This window comes from Physella acuta, unplaced genomic scaffold (assembly GCF_028476545.2).
Source record: "Physella acuta isolate Inbredline_101_S28 unplaced genomic scaffold, ASM2847654v3 ptg001738l, whole genome shotgun sequence".
In the NCBI taxonomy this organism is placed as follows: domain Eukaryota; kingdom Metazoa; phylum Mollusca; class Gastropoda; family Physidae; genus Physella; species Physella acuta.
The window spans coordinates 52,526-77,354 of NW_026733249.1; the positions used below are offsets into that span (position 1 = coordinate 52,526).

Below are 24,829 nucleotides of genomic sequence, written 5' to 3' on the forward strand. Positions count from 1 at the left end.
TAACAGATGGAGTTACCTGTCGCTGTACACATGAGAAATGTAGAGGACAACAGCCAGCCGATAAAACGACTGACCAAATGACATAGAGGAGAAAGTTTTAGGAAGCCTCACGAGAGTGACATGAGAGTTCATGTGACATCACAGCCGCATGACGTCCTTACAAGCATGTGCACGTGCTGGCAACGTGTAAACAACACCTGGGGTGATTCGGGTCAAACAAACTGGCAGGCATTCAACTGTGACGACACGCCCTATGACCAGGATCATGATGTACACTTGATAGGATGGAGGCATAAAGACACGCGATATGTTCCACAACATACGGCCTACAACCCAAACAACATACAACCCACACAACATACGGCCAACAACCCACACAACATACGGCCAACAACCCACACAACATACAACCCACACAACATACAACCCACACAACATACAACCCACACAACATACAACCCACACAACATACGGCCAACAACCCACACAACATACAACCCACACAACATACAACCCACACAACATACAACCCACACAACATACGGCCAACAACCCACACAACATACGGCAAACAACCCACACAACATACAACCCACACAACATACGGCAAACAACCCACACAACATACAACCCACACAACATACGGCCAACAACCCACACAACATACGGCCAACAACCCACACAACATACGGCCAACAACCCACACAACATACGACCTACAACCCACACAACATACGGCCAACAACCCACACAACATACAACCCACACAACATACGGCCAACAACCCACACAACATACGGCCAACAACCCACACAACATACAACCCACACAACATACAACCCACACAACATACAACCCACACAACATACAACCCACACAACATACGGCCAACAACCCACACAACATACAACCCACACAACATACAACCCACACAACATACAACCCACACAACATACGGCCAACAACCCACACAACATACGGCAAACAACCCACACAACATACAACCCACACAACATACGGCAAACAACCCACACAACATACAACCCACACAACATACGGCCAACAACCCACACAACATACGGCCAACAACCCACACAACATACGGCAAACAACCCACACAACATACGGCAAACAACCCACACAACAAACAACCCACACAACATACGGCAAACAACCCACACAACATACAACCCACACAACATACAACCCACACAACATACGGCCAACAACCCACACAACATACGGCAAACAACCCACACAACATACGGCAAACAACCCACACAACATACGGCAAACAACCCACACAACAAACAACCCACACAACATACGGCAAACAACCCACACAACATACGGCCAACAACCCACACAACATACAACCCACACAACATACAACCCACACAACATACGGCCAACAACCCACACAACATACGGCCTACAACCCACACAACATACGGCCAACAACCCACACAACATACGGCAAACAACCCACACAACATACGGCCAACAACCCACACAACATACGGCCAACAACCCACACAACATACGGCCTACAACCCACACAACATACGGCAAACAACCCACACAACATACGGCCAACAACCCACACAACATACGGCCAACAACCCACACAACATACAACCCACACAACACACAACATACACAACATACGGCCAACAACCCACACAACATACGGCCTACAACCCACACAACATACGGCCAACAACCCACACAACATACGGCCTACAACCCACACAACATACGGCCTACAACCCACACAACATACGGCCAACAACCCACACAACATACGGCAAACAACCCACACAACATACGGCCAACAACCCACACAACATACGGCCAACAACCCACACAACATACGGCCTACAACCCACACAACATACGGCAAACAACCCACACAACATACGGCCAACAACCCACACAACATACGGCAAACAACCCACACAACATACGGCCAACAACCCACACAACATACGGCCAACAACCCACACAACATACAACCCACACAACATACAACCCACACAACATACGGCCAACAACCCACACAACATACGGCCAACAACCCAAACAACATACAACCCACACAACATACGGCCAACAACCCACACAACATACAACCCACACAACATACAACCCACACAACATACGGCCAACAACCCACACAACATACGGCCAACAACCCACACAACATACAACCCACACAACATACAACCCACACAACATACAACCCACACAACATACAACCCACACAACATACGGCCAACAACCCACACAACATACAACCCACACAACATACAACCCACACAACATACAACCCACACAACATACGGCCAACAACCCACACAACATACGGCAAACAACCCACACAACATACAACCCACACAACATACGGCAAACAACCCACACAACATACAACCCACACAACATACGGCCAACAACCCACACAACATACGGCCAACAACCCACACAACATACGGCCAACAACCCACACAACATACGACCTACAACCCACACAACATACGGCCAACAACCCACACAACATACAACCCACACAACATACGGCCAACAACCCACACAACATACGGCCAACAACCCACACAACATACAACCCACACAACATACAACCCACACAACATACAACCCACACAACATACAACCCACACAACATACGGCCAACAACCCACACAACATACAACCCACACAACATACAACCCACACAACATACAACCCACACAACATACGGCCAACAACCCACACAACATACGGCAAACAACCCACACAACATACAACCCACACAACATACGGCAAACAACCCACACAACATACAACCCACACAACATACGGCCAACAACCCACACAACATACGGCCAACAACCCACACAACATACGGCAAACAACCCACACAACATACGGCAAACAACCCACACAACAAACAACCCACACAACATACGGCAAACAACCCACACAACATACAACCCACACAACATACAACCCACACAACATACGGCCAACAACCCACACAACATACGGCAAACAACCCACACAACATACGGCAAACAACCCACACAACATACGGCAAACAACCCACACAACAAACAACCCACACAACATACGGCAAACAACCCACACAACATACGGCCAACAACCCACACAACATACAACCCACACAACATACAACCCACACAACATACGGCCAACAACCCACATAACATACGGCCTACAACCCACACAACATACGGCCAACAACCCACACAACATACGGCAAACAACCCACACAACATACGGCCAACAACCCACACAACATACGGCCAACAACCCACACAACATACGGCCTACAACCCACACAACATACGGCAAACAACCCACACAACATACGGCCAACAACCCACACAACATACGGCCAACAACCCACACAACATACAACCCACACAACACACAACATACACAACATACGGCCAACAACCCACACAACATACGGCCTACAACCCACACAACATACGGCCAACAACCCACACAACATACGGCCTACAACCCACACAACATACGGCCTACAACCCACACAACATACGGCCAACAACCCACACAACATACGGCAAACAACCCACACAACATACGGCCAACAACCCACACAACATACGGCCAACAACCCACACAACATACGGCCTACAACCCACACAACATACGGCAAACAACCCACACAACATACGGCCAACAACCCACACAACATACGGCAAACAACCCACACAACATACGGCCAACAACCCACACAACATACGGCCAACAACCCACACAACATACAACCCACACAACATACAACCCACACAACATACGGCCAACAACCCACACAACATACGGCCAACAACCCAAACAACATACAACCCACACAACATACGGCCAACAACCCACACAACATACAACCCACACAACATACAACCCACACAACATACGGCCAACAACCCACACAACATACGACCAACAACCCACACAACATACAACCCACACAACATACGGCCAACAACCCACACAACATACGGCCTACAACCCACACAACATACGGCCAACAACCCACACAACATACGGCCAACAACCCACACAACATACAACCCACACAACATACGGCCAACAACCCACACAACATACAACCCACACAACATACGGCCAACAACCCACACAACATACGGCCAACAACCCACACAACATACGGCCAACAACCCACACAACATACGGCCAACAACCCACACAACATACGGCCTACAACCCACACAACATACAACCCACACAACATACGGCCAACAACCCACACAACATACAACCCACACAACATACAACCCACACAACATACGGCCAACAACCCACACAACATACGACCAACAACCCACACAACATACAACCCACACAACATACGGCCAACAACCCACACAACATACAACCCACACAACATACAACCCACACAACATACGGCCAACAACCCACACAACATACGACCAACAAAACACACAACACCCATAACATACGGCCAACAAAACACACAACATACGGCCAACAACCCACACAACATACAACCCACACAACATACGGCCAACAACCCACACAACATACGGCCAACAACCCACACAACATACGGCCAACAACCCACACAACATACGGCCAACAACCCACACAACACACAACATACAACCCACACAACATACGGCCAACAACCCACACAACATACGGCCAACAACCCACACAACATACAACCCACACAACATACGGCCAACAACCCACACAACATACGGCCAACAACCCACACAACATACGGCCAACAACCCACACAACATACGGCCTACAACCCACACAACATACGGCCAACAACCCACACAACATACGGCCAACAACCCACACAACATACGGCCAACAACCCACACAACACACAACATACAACCCACACAACATACGGCCAACAACCCACACAACATACGGCCAACAACCCACACAACATACAACATACAACCCACACAACATACGGCCAACAACCCACACAACATACAACCCACACAACATACGGCCAACAACCCACACAACATACGGCCAACAACCCACACAATATACGGCCAACAACCCACACAATATACGGCCAACAACCCACACAACATAAGGCCAACAACCCACACAATATACGACCAACAACCCACACAACATACAACCCACACAACATACGGCCAACAACCCACACAACATACGGCCAACAACCCACACAACATACAACCAACACAACATACGGCCAACAACCCACACAACATACAACCCACACAACATACGGCCAACAACCCACACAACATACGGCCTACAACCCACACAACATACGGCCAACAACCCACACAACATACGGCCAACAACCCACACAACATACAACCCACACAACATACGGCCTACAACCCACACAACATACGGCCAACAACCCACACAACATACGGCAAACAACCCACACAATATACGACCAACAACCCACACAACATACAACCCACACAACATACGGCCAACAACCCACACAACATACGGCCAACAACCCACACAACATACAACCCACACAACATACGGCCAACAACCCACACAACATACGGCCAACAACCCACACAACATACGGCCAACAACCCACACAACATACGGCAAACAACCCACACAACATACGGCCAACAACCCACACAACATACGGCCAACAACCCACACAACATACGGCCAACAACCTACACAACATACGGCCAACAACCCACACAACATACGGCCAACAACCCACACAACATACGGCCAACAACCCACACAACATACGGCCAACAACCCACACAACATACGGCCAACAACCCACACAACATACGACCAACAACCCACACAACATACGGCCAACAACCCACACAACATACGGCCAACAACCCACACAACATACGGCCAACAACCCACACAACATACGGCCAACAACCCACACAACATACGGCCAACAACCCACACAACATACGGCCTACAACCCACACAACATACGGCCAACAACCCACACAACATACGGCCAACAACCCACACAACATACGGCCAACAACCCACACAACATACGGCCTACAACCCACACAACATACAACCCACACAACATACAACCCACACAACATACAACCCACACAACATACGGCAAACAACCCACACAACATACGGCCTACAACCCACACAACATACGACCAACAACCCACACAACATACGGCCAACAACCCACACAACATACGGCCTACAACCCACACAACATACGGCCAACAACCCAGACAACATACGGCCTACAACCGACACAACACACAACATACAACCCACACAACATACGGCCAACAACCCACACAACATACGGCCAACAACCCACACAACATACAACCCACACAACATACGGCCAACAACCCACACAACATACGGCCTACAACCCACACAACATACAACCCACACAACATACGGCCTACAACCCACACAACATACGGCCAACAACCCACACAACATACGGCCAACAACCCACACAACATACGGCAAACAACCCACACAACATACGGCCAACAACCCACACAACATACAACCCACACAACATACAACCCACACAACATACAACCCACACAACATACGGCCTACAACCCACACAACATACAACCCACACAACATACGTCCAACAACCCACACAACATACGGCAAACAACCCACACAACATACAACCCACACAACATACAACCCACACAACATACAACCCACACAACATACGGCCTACAACCCACACAACATACAACCCACACAACATACGTCCAACAACCCACACAACATACGGCAAACAACCCACACAACATACAACCCACACAACATACGGCCTACAACCCACACAACATACGGCCAACAACCTACACAACATACGGCCAACAACCCACACAACATACGGCAAACAACCCACACAACATACGGCCAACAACCCACACAACATACAACCCACACAACATACGGCCAACAACCCACACAACATACGGCAAACAACCCACACAACATACGGCCTACAACCCACACAACATACGGCCAACAACCCACACAACATACGGCAAACAACCCACACAACAAACAACCCACACAACATACGGCAAACAACCCACACAACATACAACCCACACAACATACAACCCACACAACATACGGCCAACAACCCACACAACATACGGCCTACAACCCACACAACATACGGCCAACAACCCACACAACATACGGCCAACAACCCACACAACATACGGCAAACAACCCACACAACATACAACCCACACAACATACGGCCTACAACCCACACAACATACGGCCAACAACCCACACAACATACGGCCAACAACCCACACAACATACGGCCAACAACCCACACAACATACGGCCAACAACCCACACAACATACGGCCTACAACCCACACAACATACGGCCAACAACCCACACAACATACGGCCAACAACCCACACAACATACGGCCTACAACCCACACAACATACGGCAAACAACCCACACAACATACAACCCACACAACATACGGCCTACAACCCACACAACATACGGCCAACAACCCACACAACATACGGCCTACAACCCACACAACATACGGCAAACAACCCACACAACATACAACCCACACAACATACGGCCTACAACCCACACAACATACGGCCAACAACCCACACAACATACGGCCAACAACCCACACAACATACAACCCACACAACATACGGCCAACAACCCACACAACATACGGCCTACAACCCACACAACATACGGCCAACAACCCACACAACATACGGCCAACAACCCACACAACATACGGCCTACAACCCACACAACATACAACCCACACAACATACGGCCTACAACCCACACAACATACGGCCAACAACCCACACAACATACGGCCAACAACCCACACAACATACGGCCAACAACCCACACAACATACGGCAAACAACCCACACAACATACAACCCACACAACATACGGCAAACAACCCACACAACATACAACCCACACAACATACGGCCAACAACCCACACAACATACGGCCAACAACCCACACAACATACAACCCACACAACATACGACCTACAACCCACACAACATACGGCCTACAACCCACACAACATACGGCCTACAACCCACACAACATACGGCCAACAACCCACACAACATACGGCCAACAACCCACACAACATACGGCCAACAACCCACACAACATACAACATACAACCCACACAACATACGGCCAACAACCCACACAACATACGGCCAACAACCCACACAACATACAACATACAACCCACACAACATACGGCCAACAACCCACACAACATACGGCCAACAACCCACACAACATACGGCCAACAACCCACACAACATACAACCCACACAACATACGGCCAACAACCCACACAACATACGGCCAACAACCCACACAACATACGGCCAACAACCCACACAACATACAACCCACACAACATACGGCCAACAACCCACATAACATACGACCAACAAGAAAATCGAGCGACTCCGACCCAACTAGGTCAATGAGTTCATGCCGGTGATTCTCTTCTATAGACTCGATGCTCACGCACACATCCAACAGATTGGGAGAGATACCAGTTTCATCTTTCTCAGTCGAGGGGAAAACTACCATTGTTTTTATTTGCGGAATGTGCAACAGTCACAGGTTACATGCAGATGTTACCAAATAGTTTGTCTGACTCAACAGCGGTTGTTTACAACACAGTAAACCACCTAGACAATCTGACCCACAGTAAACCACCTACTGACCCACAGTAAACCACCTACTGACCCACAGTAAACCACCTAGACTATATGAACCACAGTATACACAACTGATGTATTATCACACAAACTCATGTATTATCACACAAACTGATGTATTATCACACAAACTCATGTATTATCACACAAACTCATGTATTATCACACAAACATGTATTATCACACAAACTAATGTTTTATCATGTATGATGACACGACCCTACACAAATAAACCTGTTCAAGTTGTACCATTGTCCTGTACATCAACCAGCAGGTGATTTAATTAGAGAACACACGGCCGTCCAATGAGGAGCCATATAGAAATGGTCTCCCACTCGAGGGAGGTAAACAAAGCCGAGCATCTGAGTGTGAAGGTTGTGTGTGAGGCAAATATTCCTCACTGGTGCCAACATACTGCGCTATAAAAATGTTAGCGCCACGGCAGGTAAGATGGGCTTAGATAGTGTTAGCACAGTCGAGCTCATCAGCCAATGTTTACTTCAAGAGACGACAAGAAAAGGAAAAGATCGCAATAATAATGACTGACTAATGAGGGGAGAAATCGATCAGACTTAACCTGTTGCTGATCGATTCGACTAATCACGGCAAGGCAAAGAAAATGGCGTCATGTCATGACAATATCAGGTGACCGATTACATTCTGAGTCGAGTTACACAGAAAGATTATTTGAGAGGGCAGTTCGTGTGTATGGGCTCCAGTAGATAAGTCGGGGCAGCTGTGTTGTTGGAGGCTATTGTTACAGGTAGCGTCAGGTCACTCGGACACCACTGCACAGGTCAGTCCGGTACAGTGGTCAGCACCGACACAGTGACACTGTCACATGTCATCACAATAACAGTGACTGTCATGTCACCCCAGTAACAGTGACACCTTCACATATCAGCACTGTCAATTTGCCCTGCCAGTGACACTGTCACATGTCAGCCCCACCAGAATGGCACTGCCACATGTCAGCCCAACCACAATGGCACTATCACATGTCAGCTCTACCACATGTCAGCCCAACCACAATGGCACTGTCACATGTCAGCTCTGCCACAATGGCACTACCACATGTCAGCTCTGCCACAATGGCACTATCACATGTCAGCCCAACCACAATGGCACTGTCACATGTCAGCTCTGCCACAATGGCACTACCACATGTCAGCTCTGCCACAATGGCACTATCACATGTCAGCCCAACCACAATGGCACTGTCACATGTCAGCTCTGCCACAATGGCACTACCACATGTCAGCTCTGCCACAATGGCACTACCACATGTCAGCTCTGCCACAATGGCACTACCACATGTCAGCTCTGCCACAATGGCACTACCACATGTCAGCTCTGCCACAATGGCACTGTCACATGTCAGCTCTGCCACAATGGCACTGCCACATGTCAGCTCTGCCACATGTCAGCCCAACCACAATGGCACTGTCACATGTCAGTCACACACTACCCGCCCACACTGATGACACACGACTGTACAGGAAAGGCAAGAGCCGTCTAGACAGAAAAATCAATCGATAAGTCGAATCGATCCCACTACTTGCCTTGGCGCCGCTTGCAGCCATCATCATCTTCGTCATCGTCCTCGGGCTTAGATGACGGCAGCACGCCAGACGTGGGTAAATCCAACATAGTATCCACACATGAATCCAGCTGCGTATCCACACGTGTACGGTGTAGTGAGCCCAGAGATTCACCGGTCACCCGTACGAGCGGCGCGCTGTGTGCCGGCTACAACACACCGGCGACCCACTTGTTGCTGCTGTGTTGTGTGTCGTCACCGCCGGCCTGTGGCATCTGCTGATTGTCTAGTGGCCCACGACACGCGGTACGCTTTCTAAAAAGCCATCAACCACAGCAATTCTATCACTAATCAGACACTCAATGTGAAGGTCACAGCTGGGGGCCGTTCTACATTTGATGACGTATTGTTCAAACGTCCAGTTGGTTGGGTTGTGGTGGAGGGGTGGGAGAGGAATGACATATAGTGAAGAAATAAGATACCAGCAGCGGTGTAAGCCGGCAGTTGGTAAACAGATCACTTAAAAATTAGAGTACAAATAATTAATCATAATAATATCCACAGAACAACACCGCACCTAGTAGTACGGGAATATCAGCAGCAGTTACACTTTCACTGGTTGGTTGCTTGATGACCTACAACCCCGTCACGTGACCTACACACATACAACCACGTCACGTGACACACACATACAACCCCGTCACGTGACCTACACACATACAACCCCGTCACGTGGCCTGCACACATACAACCCCGTCACGTGACCTGCACACATACAACCCCGTCACGTGACCTACACACATACAACCCAGGCACGTGACCTACACACATACAACCCCGTCACGTGGCCTGCACACATACAACCCCGTCACGTGACCTACACACATACAACCCCGTCACGTGACACACACATACAACCCAGTCACGTGACCTACACACATACAACCCCGTCACGTGACCTACACATACATTCAACCCCGTCACGTGACCAACACACATACAACCCCGTCACGTGACCTACACACATACAACCCCGTCACGTGACCTACACACACATACAACCCCGTCACGTGGCCTACACACATATACAACCCCGTCAAGTGACACACACACATACAACCCCGTCACGTGACCCACACACATACAACCCCGTCACGTGACCTACACACATACAACCCCGTCACGTGACCCACACACATACAACCCCGTCACGTGACCTACACATACAACCCCGTCACGTGACACACAAACACATACAACCCCGTCACGTGACACACACACACAGACAACCCCGTCACGTGACCTACACACATACAACCCCGTCACGTGACACACACATACAACCCCGTCACGTGACCTACACACATACAACCCCGTCACGTGACCTACACATACATTCAACCCCGTCACGTGACCTACACACATACAACCCCGTCACGTGACACACACACATACAACCCCGTCACGTGACCTACACACGTACAACCCGGTCACGTGACCTACACACACATACAACCCCGTCACGTGACACACACACATACAACCCCGTCACGTGACCTACACACATACAACCCCGTCACGTGACACACATACAACCCCGCCACGTGATACACACACACATACAACCCCGTCACGTGACACACACACACATACAACCCCGTCACGTGACACACACACAGACAACCCCGTCACGTGACCTACACACATACAACCCCGTCACGTGACACACATACAACCCCGTCACGTGACCTACACACACATACAACCCCGTCACGTGGCCTACACACATATACAACCCCGTCACGTGGCCTACACACACATACAACCCCGTCACGTGGCCTACACACACATACAACCCCGTCACGTGCCACACACATACAACCCCGTCACGTGACACACACAAGCCACCAAGTGACCTACACACATTCAATCCAGGCACGTGACACACATACAACCCCGTCACGTGACCTACACACACACACATACAACCCCGTCACGTGGCCTACACACACATACAACCCCGTCACGTGGCCTACACACACATACAACCCCGTCACGTGACCTACACACACACAGACAACCCCGTCACGTGACCTACACACATACAACCCCGTCACGTGACACACATACAACCCTGTTACGTGACCTACACACACATACAACCCCGTCACGTGGCCTACACACACATACAACCCCGTCACGTGGCCTACACACACATACAACCCCGTCACGTGACACACACAAGCCACCAAGTGACCTACACACATTCAATCCAGGCACGTGACACACATACAACCCCGTCACGTGACCTACACACACACACACACACATACAACCCCGTCACGTGACCTACACACACACACATACAACCCCGTCACGTGGCCTACACACACATACAACCCCGTCACGTGGCCTACACACACATACAACCCCGTCACGTGGCCTACACACACACATACAACCACGTCACGTGGCCTACACACACATACAACCCCGTCACGTGGCCTACACACACATACAACCCCGTCACGTGGCCTACACACACACATACAACCACGTCACGTGACCTACACACATACAACCCCGTCACGTGACACACATACAACCCCGTCACGTGGCCTGCACACATACAACCCCGTCACGTGACCTGCACACATACAACCCCGTCACGTGACCTACACACACACATACAACCCCGTCACGTGACCTACACACACACACATACAACCCCGTCACGTGACCTACACACACACATACAACCCCGTCATGTGACCTGCACACATACAACCTCGTCACGTGACCACACATACAACCACGTCACGTGGCCACACACATACAACCCCGTCACGTGACACACATACACAAGCCACCACGTGACCCCGACAATTGATATCTCACGTCTAATGTATCCAGCCTTCTTGTTACAAGGAAGGTTTACGTGCGTCATTAAATGTTTACCTGCGTCAACAAATAAGGTGTCCAATGGCTAGAAAAACATTGCCCATTAAAGAATATCACTTCTTCATCCATATCATATGGCGTTTGTAAAGATGGAAGGAAGGCGGGGGTGAGGGGCGCAGAGGGTAGAAACATCACACCACACTTCTCTATCACACAAATCAATTTGGTTCCACGTTTTTGTTGTTGCCGTACATGCGTTTGATGACCCCCCCCCCCCCCAAAGGTGTTATCTATTTTTAGGTTCCTCAAGGCTGACTTTTATAAAGCATACATGCTGAGGATGTGGCTCAGCTCTACACTATGACGGCGCTACTTGCACCATCTCAACTTCATACCGACAGAACAATCAATTAATATCACATTTTTAGGAAAAAAGCTTTTATTATATTCGCTAATGACTAAATACTAAAAAGTAACAAATAAATTTAGTTTGGTGTAGAGAGCTGGCAAGACTAAAATAAAAGCCTGGGCGCTAAATGATGAAAATTGAACATAGGTCTTTTATTATGGAACGTACATCAATGGTTTTTAATATTGGTTATTCCAGCATACAGCTTGATTTTTAACATTTTTAGTGCATTTTTTCACTAAATTTTTGTGTGTGATTTATGAATATTTATATTTTCCACCTTTTAATCATTCGTTCGAACTGTAAAGTTCCCTCTCGGTGGCCCTCTGGATCAAGCGATCATTAGTAATTTGTAAAAATCGTGTTACCTCCCCTTTATTAATGTATAATAGTTTTTAAATTAAATTCTAATGACTTATTGTCTATTTCTATGTAGCCAATAAAAACCAACGCAAAATAGATACTCTGCTAAAAGGTCACGGACAACTGTCGCAATTAGTGTCAATTGCTACATTTCTCTTTAGGTAGCGTGACACGTGACTTAAGGTACTTGACCTGTGGTCAAAGTTAACTAGGTGACACACTGACACCCTAACACCGACAACAACACCACCAACATCAAAACGTAGCAAACGGGAACACACCACAGAGGTGTTTACCTACATACATCAAGTTCTCACAGAAACCTGTCTGGTACTGTTATAGATTGCTGCCTCTACAGCCCACAGGGCCAATAGCCTCTACAGCCCACAAGGCCTCTACAGCCCACATGGCCTCTACAGCCCACAAGGCCTCTACAGCCCACATGGCCTCTACAGCCCACATGGCCAATAGCCTCTACAGCCCACATGGCCAATAGCCTCTACAGCCCACATGGCCAATGGCCTCTACAGCCCACAAGGCCTCTACAGCCCACAAGGCCTCTACAGCCCACATGGCCTCTACAGCCCACATGGCCTCTACAGCCCACAGGGCCAATAGCCTCTACAGCCCACATGGCCAATAGCCTCTACAGCCCACATGGCCAATAGCCTCTACAGCCCACATGGCCAATGGCCTCTACAGCCCACATGGCCAATGGCCTCTACAGCCCACATGGCCAATAGCCTCTACAGCCCACATGGCCAATAGCCTCTACAGCCCACATGGCCAATGGCCTCTACAGCCCACATGGCCAATAGCCTCTACAGCCCACATGGCCAATAGCCTCTACAGCCCACAAGGCCTCTACAGCCCACATGGCCTCTACAGCCCACATGGCCTCTACAGCCCACAGGGCCAATAGCCTCTACAGCCCACATGGCCTCTACAGCCCACAGGGCCAATAGCCTCTACAGCCCACATGGACAATAGCCTCTACAGCCCGCAGGGCCAATAGCCTCTACAGCCCACATGGACAATAGCCTCTACAGCCAACATGGCCACTACAGCCCACATGGACAATAGCCTCTACAGCCCACATGGCCAATAGCCTCTACAGCCCACATGGCCAATGGCCTCTACAGCCCACAAGGCCAATAACCTGTACAGCCCACATGGACAATAGCCTCTACAGCCCACATGGACAATAGCCTCTACAGCCCACATGGCCAATGGCCTCTACAGCCCACAAGGCCAATAACCTGTACAGCCCACATGGACAATAGCCTCTACAGCCCACATGGCCAATAACCTGTACAGCCCACATGGCCAATAGCCTCTACAGCCCACATGGCCTCTAAAGCCCACATGGTCTCTAAAGCCCACATGGCCAATAACCTGTACAGCCCACATGGCCAATAGCCTCTACAGCCCACATGGCCTCTAAAGCCCACATGGCCAATAACCTGTACAGCCCACATGGCCAATAGCATCTACAGCCCACATAGCCAATAGCCTCTACAGCCCACATGGCCTCTAAAGCCCACATGGTCTCTAAAGCCCACATGGCCAATAACCTGTACAGCCCACATGGCCAATAGCATCTACAGCCCACATAGCCAATAGCCTCTACAGCCCACATGGCCTCTAAAGCCCACATGGTCTCTAAAGCCCACATGGCCAATAACCTGTACAGCCCACATGGCCAATAGCCTCTACAGCCCACACGGCCTCTACAGCCCACATGGCCAATAGCCTCTACAGCCCACATAGCCTCTACTACCCACATGGCCAATAGCCTCTACAGCCCACATGGCCAATAGCCTCTACAGCCCACATGGCCAATAGCCTCTACAGCCCACATGGCCAATAGCCTCTACAGCCCACATGGCCTCTACAGCCCACATGGCCAATAGCTTCTACAGCCCACAAGGCCAATAACCTGTACAGCCCACATAATAAAAATGTGTTCACGGTTCAAGCTATGGGTGTTAATGCTCGGTTAAATATTTAATGCCGTATTTTAGAGGTTTGCCGCTGTGGGGTTAAATGTTTCAATTACAATGTCTCTCTAAGATACATTATACAGCAGAGGTCAAAGGTGAACTAGGCAATATGAAGTACGACCAGCTGCAACCTTTGGAGGAAAAACAATGGAAGATGCTGCTGTCAGCAACATTACAAAACTAATGTAGTCAAGTACTAGTCGCAGTCATGTGCTGGTGCACAGTCTCTTGACTTGATGTCCTTAGTCGTCATGTCTTTACTGGCAGACATGTCTTGTTATATTGTTGTCATGTCCTAGTTTGTCGTCAACTTGCTGACTTGACAGTCCAGACATATTTAACCTACATTCTCTTTGCGTACAGCTTTACATAACATAATTATCAATGCCATTCCAATCAGGGTAATTGAAAACTGACATTTCAAGGACCTCGAAACATAAGGTTTATAAATAGAACACAACCCAATAGCAACAAGACAGACAACAATACAGACTAGCCTTGATGACAAAACAGCCTTGAGATGCCTGAGCTGTTAGAATTAGTTGACTAGAGAGCCTGGTGGGATGCCTGAGCTGTTAGAATTAGTTGACTAGAGAGCCTGAGCTGTTAGAGAGCCTGGTGGGCTGCCTTAGCTGCACTCTTTTCATCATTCAAGTTGCCAGCAGAGCACTAGCCAGTTTGATACCAGCATGGGCCCAACAGAGTTAATTAAACACAGAACCGTGCCATAATTAGATCACTCACATGTCCCATGGGCGTCTCCACCAGACGGACCCGGGGGAAGTGGGAGAGAAGACAATATTGCTCCATGTAGGGCGGATCACATGACCAGTACCTTAACTGGGATCGATGGAGGACAATTTGTTTTGGAGGGTGGGGAAGGAATGTATTCACGTAGAAAGGGAGTCACTGTATGGCGAAATAAATCATTCAAAGTATCCTAGGCTGTCTAATCATTCACCCCTCTAATTCCAGTGATTGCACATGCTGTGACTCTAGCCTGAACCTGACCGTAATTACCAATGTACTGTACTGTACCCAGACCAGCGAGGAACAACTCACCTGAGTCGTGTATCAATTGACGGTATAACGCAATCCATTTGGTTCGTCTCTTGACACCCTTGAGAGAAGTGAAACTAATGCAGCTCGTGTGGATTATAGGATGGGAACAATCGGCTTAACTCCCCCACACGTCCGTACCTTAGTTACAACTTTGTTGGAGTTGATACATCATCCGATATCACAATATTGTATGGGTCATCTAGGCTAGATGTCAACAGTTGACATGTATATGTATCGAGTCAGACAACAAACAAATCAAACAGATGTTGTTGTCAACTAGACCAGGGGTCGGAAACCTGTGGCTCGCGAGCCGCATGCGGCTCTTTTGATTTCAAAATGCGGCTCTCTAGTTCCATAATAATTATATATTTTTTTTTTAAACTAAAAACATATTATACTATAAAAACAAAAACAACTTTAAACAAAATAAAAAACAATGAAAAATAGGTGGAGTAGAGTGTATATAGACAGCTGACAGCTGCTGGGCATTAGGCCCAGCCCCACATCTGTGCTGTGGCCTGCCCAGTGACAATGGTTGAAATGTTAGTGGCTCTTGAAAAATTTAGACATTTTGTAGATTGTAACTTTTGGCTCTTCTGTCCCAAAAGGTTGCCGACCCCTGAACTAAACCATGATGTCTCTGTCTGAATCATCTTGACATGTGTATGTATCGAGTCAGACAACAAGCAAATCAAACGTTGTCTCACACAGCTCCATGGTCATCTAGCACACTGCACAAGACGTCAAACAAAACATCCAGAGTGTATAAGACTAATCACACAAATGACGGGTGATTGCAATAAGCTTAATTGTTTGAGCCACACAGAACTTTAATTATACCTCGGGCGGGGCCATTGAATAAATTCATCTAATCAAATCTAGTGGTGACCGATACGGGAGGTCTACATGCACAGATTAGATGATCATACAGATACAACTTGTAAATCATGCACAGAGTAGGGGATCATACACACACGATACTACTTGTTAATCATGTAAAGCGGTCGAATGGTCGCCAACAATCTTTTGTTGAATACATCCCAGGTTATTCTGTGTATAGCATGGCACGTCTCATCCATCCACGCTATTCCACAACATCACATTCATCTCTGTTAAACTACAACATTACACATATCCTTGCTAATCCCTGCTAATCCACATCACATTCACCCCCGCTTATCTACAACATCACAACTATCTCTGCTAATCTACAATATCACACCAACCTTTGCGAATCCACAACATCTACACCATCACTATTCTGATCCAGGTCCTATCACAGTGTCAGCCAGTTGATGGAAGCACGTGACTGACAGACCAATAACAACTCACTAACAAGCTGACACTATCAACAACACAAAGGTCAAGTGTAAGAAAACCATTTAACACTCCCCCCCCCCCAACATCCAGCAGATCACTTCGACTTTGACCAGTGACTCTCCAGTTGTCCACGAGAGTAGTGTTGGGAGGTGGGGGGGGGGGGGGGGGGAAGAGGTCAATTCGAAAATACAAGTGAAGAGTTTTATGTATATTACTACCACGTGTGCTGCTATTTACAATCCTAACGTCTACTGTCTATACAACAAGCACAGTCCCGAGATGTCAGTCCGCCACAGTCCAGGTAAAAATGTGTACTCACCAGAGGGTAAACAAATCACAGGTAGGTGCTGTACAGGGAGACACTAGAGCACAAGCCAGGAGGGTGGCTCATGTAAACACAATCCCTGTCGAGTGCTACAGAGGCGAGTATCGACCAGTGCCAGGGACACGAGACGGCAAGCGCTGGAGACGGGCAGAGTTTGTTCCCTTCGATCTGTTGCCCCGGTTGTCTCCCTTCACATTCTCTATGCCGCCACTTCACCCCACCCCCCCCCCCCCCCCCCACACACACACACGCTCTCACCCTCCCCAACTCAAACTATCCTCGTCTTTAAAACGAATAGGACCAAAACATTAAAATGTGACAAAACGAATTAAACCATTTAAAATGTGACAAAATCTAAAACTGTGATAAAAAAGAACAAGTTCGCCATAAAAGTGTGGGGACTAGCACCGGCGATACATTTCGTTCACGTGGGGTGTAAAAGGGGTGGGGCGTAAGGGGGTGGGGGTACGGGGGTGTGGGGCGTCAGTGTTAGGAAGAAGAGGGGTGCTGGATTGGGATGAGCATAAGGTAGAGGGCCGCTGTGGAACTGTTGGCTTCCATCAAGTTGATTCATAAGACAGTCATTATACAGTCTCAGCAAGTAGTAACCTTACAGTAGTTATACATTTCATTGTACCTGCCTCTGACATAATCAGCACTATGTTCAGTCTACTAGACTTCCCTAGGATGCCAATCAAATTTTCTTTTAGAAGAAAAGGAGGGTGGAGGGGGGGGGGGGGGAGATAGTAAACACGACCTTCTTTAAGAACCTGGCTGTTCCATCAGTGGCCAAAAATATTTTAAAATGGAAACGATCGAAATGCTTCTGGTGAAAGTAGAGCCTCAAATCCATGCCCCAAGAAAAACAGTGGCCGTCGTAATGATGCCAAGGACAAGGGAGAGAAATCACTCCAAAAAGATGTTGAAACTGGCGGAAATCTAGGGTTTAACAATATTTATTTCCCCTTACACATTTATTCACTACTTTCCCTAACCATCGCTTTATTTATTTACAAACTAATTCTGACTGTTCGGATATTGGCTTCTTCCAAACAAATGAAATTCTGGTTTGGACTTTAGCCAGTTTATAAGGACAGATAAGTACACAGGAAATGGGTCAATTTTGTTGCCAAAAATAGATCTTATCCAATGCTGAGTTATTTCCCTTGCGGAGGGAGATAATTTTGTTTCATTTTGCCATCCCTTTGATGCAGTAGTAACATAAATCTTATTAGCTGATATTTTAACATTATCCCTGATAAATTTTAAGCAAATGCCTTACAATAATAAAACAGGAAATGTATGTGTGTGTGATAATGATTGTGTGTATGTGTGTCTGTAGGAGGGATGGGGTGTTGGCTGCTAAACAATATTTTTAAAAGATTATAAAGATATTTCCAATATACAAAAAATAATAGTCTATTTAAGCATTTAATTAATATACTAATAAATTCTGATTTTAAATTTAGAACCAGCTATTAGTGTGGTGACAGTGACAGAAGATAAATTTTAGAACGAAAAAAAAAAAAGAAAGAGAACTGCAAAAACTAAAACCGACTGGCTTCCAATTATCAGTTATCTCCCATTTGACGGTTTAACAAAATATTTGAAGGGATGTTCTAATTCAGACCATAAAGACAAAATATAGTATTTTAATATCAATACTAACCATCTTTCTTTACGAAAATGATATTTTTACTTTCTCATATACAGAGTATAAAGAAAGTATTGTAATCGTACACAAAAATCACATGAAATTTTAAGTTTCCACCATTTTACTTCTCAGTACTTCATCATAATCAGAGTAATGAGGACTTATTTTAATAGGGCAAAATTCTAAATAGATAGATAAATGAAATTTCACATACAAGTAAAGGATATAATTCTCTGCCTTCTATCAAATTTTGAGTAAATTTACGCTATTTCCGATTTGCAATTTTTTTTTTCTACGAGATTCTATTCTATTTTAAAAAGTTTAAGTAATTAAAAATGGTTTAAAATATTGTCTATATCCCAAGTTGCCATCCCCCGTATTGATAAATAAGAATATTGGAGAAAGTTTAGGGGAGATCACTCATGGTTTATTTTTAATAGATGTATGTATAGGTGATCAACTATCATTATAATAATTTAAATTGTAAACATTAAAAATTTGGAGGAAAAAATGTAAGTATAGCCATGTTACAAAAAAATGTTTTCACATTTTCCTGGCAGAAATGATACATTTCAGGATTTTCCTATGAGCAGGTTAGGAAAAATGTTTTTAAAACAGAAAATAAAACAGATCTATCTGAAATCATTGTAACTGAGATCATTGATGTCAAACTTATCATATGACAGAAGGTGGATGTGGACATCTGTAGATGGAGAAAAGACTGACCTGTCTCTCTGATGGGCAGACCACTGACAGACATCCTGGCCTTCTTCTCAAGGGACACCACATTCTTGGCCAGCTGCTCCACCATCTCCTCCAGCTTCATCCTCTGCTCATGTTCATGCTGGATCATCCGCTGCCACCTCTTGCCCTGGGTCTGCGCCAGCAGGGAAAACTCATTGCAGGCCTGTAGGGTAGCAAGAATAGTGGACTTTATATTCTGATACATGTCTAATGCAGGCCTGTAGGGTAGCAAGAATAGTGGACTTTATATTCTGATACATGTCTAATGCAGGCCTGTAGGGTAGCAAGAATAGTGGACTTTATATTCTGATACATGTCTAATCCAGGCCTGTAGGGTAGCAAGAATAGTGGACTTTATATTCTGATACATGTCTAATGCAGGCCTGTAGGGCAGCAAGAATAGTGGACTTTATATTCTGATACATGTCTAATGCAGGCCTGTAGGGTAGCAAGAATAGTGGACTTTATATTCTGATACATGTCTAATATACATTGCAGGCCTGTAGGGTAGCAAGAATAGTGGACTTTATATTCTGAAACATGTCTAATATACATTGCAGGCCTGTAGGGTAGCAAGAATAGTGGACTTTATATTCTGATACATGTCTAATATACATTGCAGGCCTGTAGGGTAGCAAGAATAGTGGACTTTATATTCTGATACATGTCTAATGCAGGCCTGTAGGGTAGCAAGAATAGTGGACTTTATATTCTGATACATGTCTAATGCAGGCCTGTAGGGTAGCAAGAATAGTGGACTTTATATTCTGATACATGTCTAATGCAGGCCTGTAGGGTAGCAAGAATAGTGGACTTTATATTCTGATACATGTCTAATATACATTGCAGGCCTGTAGGGTAGCAAGAATAGTGGACTTTACATTCTGAAACATGTCTAATATACATTGCAGGCCTGTAGGGTAGCAAGAATAGTGGACTTTATATTCTGATACATGTCTAATATACATTGCAGGCCTGTAGGGTAGCAAGAATAGTGGACTTTATATTCTGATACATGTCTAATATACATTGCAGGCCTGTAGGGTAGCAAGAATAGTGGACTTTATATTCTGACTAGGCATGCTGCCCAGCTTCGCTTAGGCATTTGAATGCTTAATTAATTCACCCGAGGGTAGGTCTACGACCTCAGGAGTTATGAAGAGGTTCCTACGTGGACATTTTTTTAAAATTTATAGCTCATATAAGGCACCGGTCAGTCAAGGTCAGTTTTGACCCCCTCATCGTAGACATTTCGGCAAACCGCCCCCCGTGTTCTGTCGCCCCAAGGCAAGATCCTGCAAAATTTGAAGCGCCTGCGGCGCCGAGAAGTGCCCTGTCGTCCGGACACCCAACAACTTTGCTTTATATATTATAGAGATTAGCAAATTGCATCGATAAACAAAGATTTCAATAAAGTTATTAAGGCCTGAAATACTTTAGTATAGAAATTTATTATTTGAATAGATTCTAGACCTAGGTAGGGTCTACATCTGTGTAAGTCTAGTTTTTCCGTAGATCTAAATAATCTAGATCTAGAATCTCTAGATCTAGATCAGGGGTTCCCAACCCCATGCCAGCGGGCGCCATGGCGTCCGCCGAACGATTCGTATGTGCCCGCCTCTCACTATTCGAAAGATAGAGAATTTATTTCATAAACATTATTGAAAGGTTGAAGGGGATGGAAATCGAAAGTTTGAGGGAGGGGGGTGTAAATCGAAAAATTTGAGAGGGGGAAAATCAAAAGTTTGAGGGGGGGGGGGGGGGTGGTGCAAATCTAAAGTTTCGTCCCCGGGTGACGGGAAGGGTCGCTACGCCTCTGGAAGGAGTTTGTCGATTTAAAATAGGTGGTGCCCGCCACCCTACCGATATTTTAGAATGTGCTCTAGAGTAAAAAAAGGTTGGGAAGATTCTGACGTGATATCCGGCGAAAATATTTTGCGGACAGACAGAGAGATAGAGAGAGAGAGAGAGAGCAAGAATAGTGGACTTTATATTCTGATACATGTCTAATAGACAATCTTAGTCTGATGTTATGATACATGTCTTTAAGACCACCCAACTCAAATTTCTACCAAATACTGTAACTACACATTCCTTTTATTAGCTCAGACCAGAGAAACCCTACTCCATCTTCTATCTTCAGGTTGCTATTAAAAAAAGATTAAAACTAAAAACAAAGTAGTAAAACTTAAATAACCAATCTTTAGTTGACGAGAACAAAATACCCTCAACAAAAGTAAAGTCCTTAAGGGAGGCAACTCACATTGATCATAGCATTAGATGTTATCCTGAATAACGTGGCTCTCTCCTGGACAGACTTCATATTGCTTGCGGCCTCCGCGGGGTTATGAGTTGATTCCAGCTCAGACAGGGTCTTGGTCAGGGCTTGACCATGTCTGGCTATCAAGTCATTACATGTATTCAGGTCATCCAGCTTAGCACTCAGTGTAGCTTGCATAATGGTCAGCTCCGCCTTGTCTGGTTGCTGGACTTCTTCTTCATCACTCTCTGTGGGGAGAGATCAGAGGGAGATGTTAGGTACAGGGGGAGGGGGACATGTGGGGGGAGAGGGGAGAAATGTGGGGGGATATCAGAGGGAGATGTTAGGTACAGGGGGAGGGGGACATGTGGGGGAGAGGGGAGAAATGTGGGGGAGAGGAGAGATTTATGGGTATGTGTGGGGAGAGGGGATGTGGGGGAGAGGGGAGATTTGTGGGTATGTGTGTGGGGAGAGGGGGCATGTGGGGGAGAGGAGATGTGGTGGAGATGGGAGATGTGGGGGGGAGGGGGGATTTGGGGGAAAAGTGAGGGATGGGAGATGTGTGGGAGAGAGATATGTGGGGGAGAGGGGAGATGGAGATGTGGGGGAGATGGGCGATGTGGGGGAGATGGGCGATGTGGGGGAGATGGGCGATGTGGGGGAGATGTGAGGGATGGGACATGTGGGAAGAGAGATGTGGGGGGGGGAGAGATATGTGAGGGATGGGACATGTGGGAAGAGAGATGTGGGGGAGAGAGATATGTGGGGAGAGGGGAGATGGAGATGTGGGGGAGATGGGCGATGTGGGGGAGATGGGCGATGTGGGGGAGATGTGAGGGATGGGACATGTGGGAAGAGAGATGTGGGGGAGAGAGATATGTGGGGAGAGGGGAGATGGAGATGTGGGGGAGATGGGCTATGTGGGGGAGGAGGGGAGATGTGGGGGAGAGGAGATAGGGAGATGGGGAGTGGAGATGTATGGATATGTGCTTGGGGAGAGGGGAGATGTGGGGGGGAGGGTAGAGGGAGATGGGGAGATGTAAGGATATGTCATGTGCTTCTGGGGAGGGGAGTTGTGGGGGAGATGAGAGGGAGATGGGGAGATGTATTGATATGGGGAGAGGGGAGATGTGCTGGAAGAGATGTGCAGGGAGGGGAGATTGTAGGAAAATGTGTGGGAGAGATGTGTAGTGAGGGGGAGATGTATGTGAGATGTGTGGTGGGATAAACAGCATACAATATATTGGGCATCAGAAGGTTTTGTTGACATATGGGTTAGTGAGACAACTACAAGTTATGGTCAGAACATGTTAACATTTTCCTTCAACAGCACTTGAGCTTGATGTCAAAACTAGTTGTAGATTAAAGTGCTACTTGTTACTATCAAGCCCTCTCTCGTCTCTGTGGAGATTTAGTTT

At 47.0% G+C, this 24,829-nt stretch overlaps 1 protein-coding gene across 2 annotated transcripts in view; it reads right to left on the bottom strand.

Moving 5' to 3' along the window:
* The window catches only part of LOC131930206 (oxysterol-binding protein 1), a 55,627-nt gene that overhangs the window by 19,253 nt on the left and 11,545 nt on the right, over nt 1–24,829 (bottom strand). For both annotated transcript variants that reach the window (XM_059286618.1, XM_059286617.1), the window contains 2 exons: nt 23,415–23,659; nt 21,134–21,314 (listed from right to left, as the gene is read on the bottom strand). In XM_059286618.1, coding sequence (XP_059142601.1) covers nt 21,134–21,314; nt 23,415–23,659 — 426 coding nt within the window. The remainder of the gene's footprint in view (nt 1–21,133; nt 21,315–23,414; nt 23,660–24,829) is intronic.